The sequence below is a fragment of the Propithecus coquereli genome, unplaced genomic scaffold (assembly GCF_000956105.1).
Source record: "Propithecus coquereli isolate 6110/MARCELLA unplaced genomic scaffold, Pcoq_1.0 Scaffold69, whole genome shotgun sequence".
NCBI lineage: Eukaryota > Metazoa > Chordata > Mammalia > Primates > Indriidae > Propithecus > Propithecus coquereli.
The window spans coordinates 4765397-4775711 of NW_012152951.1; the positions used below are offsets into that span (position 1 = coordinate 4765397).

The window sequence follows — 10315 nt, forward strand, 5'->3', positions numbered from 1 at the left end:
AATCTTGTCTTCCTTGTTGGTTTTTCCTTTCAGGAGCTTATTGACGTTGACAGTGAAGTGGTGTTTGAATTAGCTTCCTATATTTTACAGGTAAGTTCTCCCCTCACCTGCGTATCCCAGGGCCCTACCCAGAAGAGTGAGGAAATGAGACTTAGCACGCACGGCCAGGCCAGTAGCTCTGTCCACTAACTGTCATCTTAACTTTGCCCCAGCCACAAGCTACAAAGAGCTTTTAGGGACACTGATGCCATGGCCATGAATAGGGGCTCTTAGGATTTCAAAATTTTAAAAAGATAGCATTTCTCTGAAAAGGAAAGTTGTATGTTTCACCTGAGCCTGGAAGAAACTGAGATCATTTAATGACTCCATTCGGTGGGGGTTGGTGCCTCCATCCTGGGGAAGGCCAAGTGAAGAGCTAGAATTAGTCACCAAAGAATCACCTTGTGCCCCCTAGAAAAACAAGGAAAAGCTCTTTAGCTTATGCAGAAAAGATGTCGCAGTGTCTTAGCTGGAACAGTGACAAGATGAATGGAAATGATATCATTTATTCCTTCAATAAGTATTTGTGAACAACTACTTTGTTTAAAGGATTATGCTAGATTCACTAAAGTTTACATGGTTTCTGCCTCCAAAGTCTTCAGTATAATTGGGAAATAGCCTGCAATACAAAGCAAAACAAAGAATGACAGAAGAAATAGATAGTTCTATCCCAGCACACATTCAGATTCAGAATCTTTAAGCTAGAACAAGGTAGACCAGGGCTTGGAGGTGGAAATGTGGCCTTTTTCCAATATGAATCAATTTCTTTGTATATAACTTTCTAAAGTTTCATTTCATGTGTCATATTCAAATGACAAATGCATGCATTCCTTCTTAGTTACACACCCATAGCAAATAGGATGCCAGCTGTAGGAAGCGGAACTTACCCCGTAGAGGAAATGTCATGATTATAGAATGTGTTTTAAAGTCTGGCTTAGTGTGTTTCACTGATGTTGAATTTTTTTTCTTCTACAGGAGGCAAAGGGAGATTTTTCTAGGTGAGTTTACAAAAGTTTGTTTTTTGTTTTTGCTTAAAAATATCCCTTTCTTCTCTATTAAAAGAAACTATTCTGCCTGTCCCTTGTAGAAGGATACTTTATTAATATTATATGTTAAGGATGAGATCCAACTCTCAACTTGTCAACTGAAGCAGATAGATCAGACAGAGAAAACATAGTGATAGCACGGAGGATGTTCTATACCACATGAAAAGCTCAGAGGTTACTAAAAAGCTGAGATCAGAGCCCAGTGTCACACGTGGCCATTGTCCTCAGGTTTGTTCACAGGTTGCTCATGTGTCTCATGGAGCCAGGAATCACCTCTGCAGTGTGAATTATGGTTGCAAGATAACCTGACAGTCCTAGCTAGGATGGGGACACCTTCTTTTCCTCTCAATTTAATCCCTGCCCCTCAAGGGACAAAATGCTGTCCTGATGGGAGATTGCTTTCCTGAAAGTGTTACAACATAACTATCCCACTTCCACTTTCCTTCTGAGGATATTGCATGGAGAAAACATAAACAGATTTAACTACTGGGAACCTGGGAATGGCTTTAATCACCCTGTAAAACTGCAAACTTGAATCTTGTCATTCACTTCATTAAGCACTGTGCGTTGACCAATATAGCTGAGATGGCCTCAAAATCTCTGCTGATCGTCATAACCTGCACAGAGCAGAGGGAGTAGCCATCCACCAGCAGGACTGTCTACTCCAAGACAGGTGTTAGTCCTGGGCTTCTGTTTGATCAAACTCCTCTGAAAAAATAAAAATCCAGGATAGCCCATTCCTTAAAATCAGGGTCCAGAGGCAAAAAGAGCGAACCACATACGCAGGAAAGCCAAGTGTCAAGGCCTGTAGTTCTGGCCCATCAACAGGAAATTAGCAAATTGACATTAAAAGGAAACACAAATCATACCTCTACTCCATCTAAAAATGTGTGTGTTGTCCTATGCTTTGAGGGATTTGATTTATAGGTGCAGCGCCAACTACTTCCATTGGCGACACCTATACTTGTCTGTCTAACACAAGGGCTGGCAGACTTCTTTGTAAAGGGCCAGACAGTCAATATCCTGGGTTTTTCAGGCCATCCAGTCTCTGTTGCAGTGACTCACCTGTCCCTTTCTAAGTGTAGAGGCAGCCCTAGCTGAGAGGTAAACGGATGAGTACAATTGTGTCCCAATAATACTTTATTTATGGACGTGGAAATTTGAATGTCATATAAATTTTCATGTATCACAAAATATTATTCTCCTTTTGATTTTTCCCCCAATCATTTAGAAATGTAAAAGCCATTCGTAGTTCACAGGCTGTACAAAAACAAGCAGAGAACCAGATTTGTCCAGTGGGTTGTAGTTTGCCGACGCCGATCTCAATGTTGTCCCTTCTGCTCTGTTTGAATATTTGCGTAGGGAGACCTCCAGGCCCCCTTTATTTAGGTTTCCTAAGTTCTTGGCATAAAGAAGAGGTCATCAAATTTTTATATAGACAGTGACTGTGAAGACCTTGAACTTGGTAGGTGGCCAGTAACCATTGACTGAATTTGTTGAATGAGAATGCTTTCTGGTTATAGAAACTATACTTTGTTATATTTTTTTTTCTTTGTCACTTTTTTATGACCTTCATTTGGCATTGGAATTTGGGATTTTCATAAGTGCAGGTCCCTATCTACTTATGAAGATTTCTGGAGTCCCGTGGAAAAAAATGGTTTAAAAACCACAAATCCAATGGATTCCAGCATCTCTTCTACTTACTCTGAAGATACATTTTTCTCCCGCGTTTCTTCCCCAGCTCTGAACTCTGCTGTAAATATTATTTATTTTGAGAGTGCCCTGCCGGGGTGGAATGCGAACTGGGAACAGCATCATCTGGCCCCACAGATCATGGGAACGTGTGGCCACAGGGATCACTGGGGAGGAGGAAGCGCAGGTCTGGCCTCACAGTAACTCATGGCCCCCTAAAGAGCTTCTGGAATGCCAGCTTGTTGGCTGAATTCAGAGAAACAAAGGATCCTGGCCAAGCCTCATTTGTCAAAGTGCTACCTAGCAGTTTGTTTGTAAGGGCAGCTGTCAGGGGAGAGAAATCACCAGCAGGGGAAGGGGAGGTCAGGCACCTTTCATCCAAAAGGTCAGTTTATCTCATAGCATAAAACCCACACCATGGAAGGCGGAGGTAGTCTATTACATGGGAATCTCTGATAAACACCCGTTTTCTGTAGCAGGCCCGTGGTTAGTAAAGCCCTCTTCAGGGGTCCAGAGAAAATAGTATGCTTGAATGGCCTAGAGTTTTGGAATAAGAGAATTCATTCTAAATTCATTGCCATCTACTTCTGGGAAGATCCCAAAACACTAAAGTTGACCACATTTGCTTTGGTGGCTGAACATTAGGCATTTGAGACATCCCATCCTCACAGTTTATATAATTTATGTAAATAAATACATATAAATGTATATAAATAAATTCATAAATTATTATAGAAGGTTTTTTTTTATATTAGTAATTAATGCATGACTAGACAACCTTAGTCGTGTTTAACTGGATGGCTTTGACTTATAAACGCTTCCTGTAAATGTAATATGTTTTCTTAAACAACATTAATACTACGTCAGCTTAGAACATACACAACGCTGAAGAAGGCTTTCATATATATAACACAAGATCCAGGGCTGAACTCTAAGCTAGTCTAGAATCTAGGATCAAATAGCCTTTTAAATTACCAGTCACACAAAAAAGGCAAGTAACTCATTGATAGCCGGAGAGGTTCTGAATCTCTAACTTCCCAAAAGGCTATTTTCCCCCAAGATGCTATCATCTGATATTTACATTTCAATGACTATCTACAAATTGCATTTGTGTGGAACGAGTATTAAAAATCTCCAAATTATGGAAGCGATCGCTTTGAAGTACAAGAGAACAGAGGTTATTTTTACAAAAGAGAGAAGTCAAAAGTGCTGATACACTTTAGTAAAAAGAGAACTATATGAAGACGACCCAAAATCCGTCACTGCTCTTGTGAAACTTCCAGACTCTTCTGTTTCTTCTTTTGGGCTTTCTTTTTGCTCAGCAGATCCCTGAAGACTTATTCTTATATAACTCTCTTTTCTTTGCAGTTGATAGAATTGCTCACTTCTTTGTCTTTTTGAACTTTATGAAGACAAGTTGGGTTTAGCATTGTTGAAAGAAAATAACTGAGGAGTAGGTAGATAAGTAGTATTGTCTACAGTAGGAAGAAATATAGGCCATAAATGTTCATAGTCTAACGTATGGTGGGCAAATTTGTACGATACCGTTAAAGATTCAGGAAACAGTCTTATCTAAAAATACTATATTTCTTTCACTTTTATTATTTTCCTTAGCACAGCGTGTAGTAATCCTGGTTCATTTCCTGGTGCATATACTTAAAAAAAAAAAGTCATGTCTGTCAACAATCAGGAAATCAATAGATGTGGCATTTCTGTTTAAAAACAATGAATTGAATAGCCTCAGAACTGTTAACCAAGGCAGTTATCAGGACAAATATTAGCTGCCAGTGCAGTTTAAAAACAGAAAGTTCTCATTGGATAATCACTGTTGAACATTAGTCAACTAACAGACATTATCTATGATTTATACATATTTTATTCATCACAAGCACCATACTGGTTTGAGTACTGAGCACCGATGTATTCTATTCTAAAACTTTTTTTAAAAAACTCTTGGGTTATTGTAGAAAAAACAGTATTCTCTTCCTTAAAAAGGTCAGTGCAAAGAACACCTCATTTAATCAACTGACCTGACATCCAGATTTTCTAGTTATATTCTAATTTAATTTAACAGAAGACTTATCACTACATTGTACTAAGCAAGGCATTACGAACAAGAACTTGATTTTTTTGTTTTGTTTTCTCTAAAGGGACCCTAACTGAAAACCCTATTGGCCAATTTCCTTACCCTGATTTTAAGAATCATCTCACTTTTCACCTCCAGTTAGCCCTTCAGATCTTTCTGAATGCATGCCACAAATTTCTTTTTAAATACTAACATTTTGCAAAATGGAAACGATTTAGAAATGCTTAATGCTGAACACATATCGTAAATGCCAAAATCATACTACCTTTGAAATAAAGAATCATCCATACATTAACAAGGACAAGTAAAAAACATCTGTTCTGTTGAATTTTTGGTTAACAAGATTTATTGAAACCAGATCAGCAAAGCTCTGCTCTTCTGGGCTGGCTGTAGGAACGTGGAAATATCTTTGTTACAGAGGACCGGATGTACTGATGTTAATCACTAAAACAGGATTCCTCTGGGATGACATTTATTAGGACCAGTAAGCAAACGGCACCTGCAAAAGACTGATATTGAGGAAATTCTATGTAAAGATCCACGGGCCACATCTTGCCTACCTGGCAGGAGCCCATCACATGCTTACGAGGCCATAGAAGCAACTCTGTGTCTGCAGCCTCCCCCTTCCAGATAAACACAGAGACCAAAGGGAAAGAAGTGAGGTTTTGGTTGAATACTTGGAGGTCAGTTTATATGACATCTGTACAAAATTAAATGCTGGTCCAAGTGAGAGAGTGGCAGCTTATCAGAGTTCAGTGGTCGGTGAGAAATCTTAGTGTGTCCCTGAAGTATTCTGTTTCTTTAAAAAAAAAATCCTGCTTTTAGGAATAGGGCAATGCATTACTCAATCAATACAAATAGCAGCCCTTCCTTAACAAGGGAAATTGATTTTCATCTCCATTTTAGAAGAGGAGTTGGAGTGTTTATTTGTGCTGAAAAGTCCCCATTAACTTCTACAGATTGCATGTTCTTGGGTCCCTAGGAGAGCAGTTAGAGGCAAAAAACGTAAAGACACCTTTTAATATTTTATCTTCTATAAACCATGGGACTGTGTGGTCACTACTCTGGAGAAAAAAAATTTTGATGACAATTTCTAAAAGTGCCCTCCTGATTTTTCTTTTGTTTGAAATCCATTCTGCCTTTTTAAAGATCCATTTGTGAGCTGATATAAACTAAACTTGGCTTACTGGTGTTTGAAAATTCCAGGTTTGTGTTTTTGGTCAAGCCAGAGAATGCCTTTTAGGCAGTCATAAGTTAAAGGAAGAACTTCGATGATCAACAGAAAAGAACACAAAGAGCTAATTTTTTCCTTAAAGACTTTTTTTTTTAGTAATATAAACATTTGTATCGATTGCTATCTTTGAAAAGATGACAAAGTTATTTTCTTGCCAGCTACAGCATTGAGAGTTAATTAATCTAAAGCAGCAGTCTGTAAATCACAAATCCTGGGCTACTACTATCATTACTTTGCACTTACATGAGTGGTTTTTACTACTACAATTCTGAGCAAGCTTGGTTTTAAATCATTATTAGATCATTGGAGTGTATTTTCCTATGATTTTTTTAATTGGCCACTTGAAGGGAAACAGCTGGCACGGATCATATGGTAAGACAAATAGATTTGCTGAGACTATTAGATAATGAGTGAAAAAAATACTCAGACCATGATGTTTGAAATGGTTAACATTTGGAATACAACTTAGGTAACAATGGTACTTTTAATACCTAAACTTGCAAATTGCCCTATTGGAAGAGTCCTAGGAGAAAAAATCATTTGTTAAACTTGAAACACACCTATCAGCTCAAAGAAAATTTTGGGGGGAAGAATTGAAATTAGTATAATTCTCATATGTTACTTTATAAAAGAAAAAGGAAAAAGAAAGAAGAGCATATGGAGTTTTCCCATGATTTAAAAATGACTTTGAGGACCATGAGTAATTCAGGAGCAGCTGGAATCTTTCTTGCCAGCGAGAGCTTTTGAAAGGAACAGAATCTGTGAAAATTTGAAGCAAAATGTTCAAGTGGAAAAGTTATAAATTCTTACAGAAAGCATTGTTTGGGGCACAAAAGTCCATTTCACTGAGCTTTCAAGTGTATAATTCACATTTTCAAAGCATAAAGAAGTATTCAGAGAGGGTGTTTTTGCAAGATTATATTCTTCAAATCCTATGGGAATTGCCTAGATCCAAAGGAAGGAGGAAATTTTGCATTATGACAGCTTATACCTCTTTTGTTAAGTATCTATTTATCATATTGAAATATTATATTTTGAGTTAAACCTGTGAATAGCACAAAGGTTCATGGCCATAGCACTATGTCAGTTTTTCAGAGTTGAGATTTCCAATCTAAAGGGTGATATTTAGAAATATAGAAAATTAATCAATTGTTTCTTCTTTGGCTGTTTGAGTAAAATTAATTACCTGAAATTGTAGACTTAGGAAACAATTTTTTTCAGCTGGTTTTTAATTTTATGTATTTACAACTAAGTTATAAATTCACAAAACTTGCCTTTCACTCTAGGAAATTAGACTCACTAATCAAGGAAGACATCTTTACTTATATAATTTAACAATTAGCTTAATAAATAAGGGCACGTAATTCCTAAACATGTTTGTAATTTTGCCCCTCTGAACAGTTGGTAAATTTGTGTGACATATTTATCTATGACACATGCCCAGAATCCCATGCTGGGGAAAAAAAAAAAAATCTCCAAGGCTCCCCAGGTGCTTCCTGTTGTCTGCAAATGGTCAAATGCAATGGTGGGAGAAGTTTCTCAGACAGATGGGCCCAGTCCAATGGTGGAAGACCCTGACAGCATTGCCCAAGCCATTGGCTCTGCTGAGCCCTCCGTACACACCTGGGGAAAAAAGTGATAGGGAGAAGAGAGGCAGGTAGCCCCAACTTGACCTTGGTTCACAAAAAAAAGAAGAAGGAGGGACGGAAGGAGAGAGGAAGAAAGGAAAGGGAAGTGAATGAAGTTTATCTCCTGCATGAATTTTAAAGATCGATAAATGATTATAGATAGGTAGTTGTATTAATAGATAAAAATCTATAACTTCCCTTATGAATCTGTCTCAGAGTTTTCTAGGTTTACTGTATGATCTAACAAAGGAACAGAGATCCACCATGCATGTCTGAAACTTTAGGGTTCCGATGTTGCCGAATTCAGAATTGATCGGGTTTTAGGTGGGTAGTTCAGCGCCTGCACACCCACCCCTCCGGGGTAGGGTCTGGGGCAGCACCAAATCAAACCCATCAACGCTCTTGCCACAAAACTTGGATGTTCACACCAAGTGGGAGAGATAAAAGGTCAAACACTGCCTCATGCAAAAAGGTTAAGTTTGCTGCCAACTGGGTTAAGAAAAATTTGTTTCCTAGAGCTTTGTGGATTTGGGGATTGCGAATAAGGGACTGAGGACCAGTCATACTCCTTTTCACTTGTGAAATACCTCTTCCTGGAGAACTTTACCTTTGATGATCCTCTCACGAAATATGGAGGAGTTAGTCCAATGCTAGCGTAATATTACAGTTTCTGAGTGTTGGGTTCTCATTTCTGTTACGCTGGTATTACTTTCTGGGGTTAGCACCCTATTATTTTTATACCAGTGCATATCAAAACAGCTGTTTCAGGAAGAATTCTGCCACACTCAGCATATTCTATTTGTCCCCAGGTTTCTCCCACAAATTACAGACATTTCATTTGACCCAAGGGGAATTTCTTGAAAAAGTTATTTCCTAGTATTTTAAAGGAAAACAAACACATTGTGGATTTTGCTAATTCTTCTCCTGCAAAAATCATTTCTGCTTTCTTTACTTTATGGTATCTTGGTTAAATTTGTTGTTGTTCACTGTGGCAAATTCTCTGTTTGATGTATTGCTAGAAATCTTTGGTTTTCCCCAGTAGATCATTCTAACTTCCCGTGTTTTATGAGCAGTATAGGTGGTCAAAGACAGGCATAAAACAAAACTTTTAGGTAGTTTTGTTCAAAAACAGAACAAAACAACCTAAATCAAGGACCAACATAGCATCTACATACTACTTTTCTGCTGACAACATTAATAGCTACCTAAAAGTTTTGAATAAAATCTGGTTAATATTAAAGGCAATAAGACTTGAATTTTATTTTCATTTCAGTTCAACAACTGGCTCTCTAAGAGACCTTTTTACTTTTTTCTAAAGATGGAATACAACCACAGTGAACTGTTTTAAAAGTTGGTATTTATCAGTTGCAGTGAACTCTGGGGAAAACATCAAAGTGGAAGACATTGAGGTAGGAAACGGAACTTCTAGAACATTTGTTAGGCCATAGCCTCACAAGTCTCTGCAGACAGAGTGACCAAGTTTTCCATCAGGGCAGCTTTCTGATTTCCAGCCACAGCAGTTGGCCAGATTGACAGAGCTGGACACCTCTAAGTTATTGCAGATGTTTATAAACAGCGGAAAGGCAAATAGAACATTGCTACGTATTTGTCCTTCGGGAAGCATTAAGAGCCATGGATCGCTTCCAGAATATAATGGATTTGGACGGGCTTCACGCCTTGGTGATTTCTCGTTATATTTTTCGGTGTAACCTTGCCCTGGGGGACAGCCAGAGAGCCCACTGCAAGCTGCAGCAAGGAAACCAAACCTGTGGCTGTCATCAAGGAAACTTGTTTGCCAACAAATGAGCATTTGGTGGGTAAAACGATCCCTTTCTCCCTTAGTTCCTTCTCTCCCCAAATATACTTTAGATGGGATGGGTGTGAGTAAACCCAAACTCAAGTTTCAGCTCAATAAAGGAGCTACTGATGAACCTTTCTCATGGTTTCAACCTATATGTTTATCCAATGAAAGTGCCTTTGGAATTGAAGGCAATACTCTCGGTGCTGATGAAACAGTAAGTCAAATCCCTTTGCTCAGGGAATTTGCGGTTAAACAGGGAGAGAAGATCAAGAGATTCATCACTGTGGGCTCTCAAGTGATTGGCGAAGTGAATATTTGCTTAAACTATGCTTTCATAACATTCGAGTAAAAATTCTGAAACATACTTAGCAATGGGGTTTTTCTAAGTGCCAGGACCGAACCTGTTTGAAAACCTGCAGTGGCTGTCCCACTGCCGACTAGATCAACTGGAACCTCTTAGCCTGGCGTTGAAGGCCATTTTGCCCATGACATACCACCCACTCCGGTCAGTTTCTTCAGTTCCAGTGACGTGGCCTCCATGACTTTCTGTGTCCCATTTGGGAGAAAGATGCTATTCCTACCCTTTTCTTCAATGCAGGCCTCCCGCAAAGCCTAGTCTTATCCCAAAGCCCTAAGGGGACTTTATCTCCTCTGAACTTTCAAATTTATTGTGTGAACTGACACAAGCAAACACTGCCCGTGTGGTCAGTTAGCTTTGCAGGAGCATCTCCCGCCTCCCCCGCTAAATCGTGAGCACCTTTTGGGTAAGGACTGTCTAGTTATTTTTTG

The 10315-nt window shown here is 38.8% G+C and overlaps 1 protein-coding gene across 1 annotated transcript in view; it reads left to right on the top strand.

The window, feature by feature from the left end:
* FRMD4A (FERM domain containing 4A) overlaps nt 1-10315 on the top strand; it is a 568954-nt gene that overhangs the window by 466857 nt on the left and 91782 nt on the right. The window contains exons 7-8 of the mRNA XM_012660957.1: nt 34-90; nt 1015-1037. Coding sequence (XP_012516411.1) covers nt 34-90; nt 1015-1037 — 80 coding nt within the window. The remainder of the gene's footprint in view (nt 1-33; nt 91-1014; nt 1038-10315) is intronic.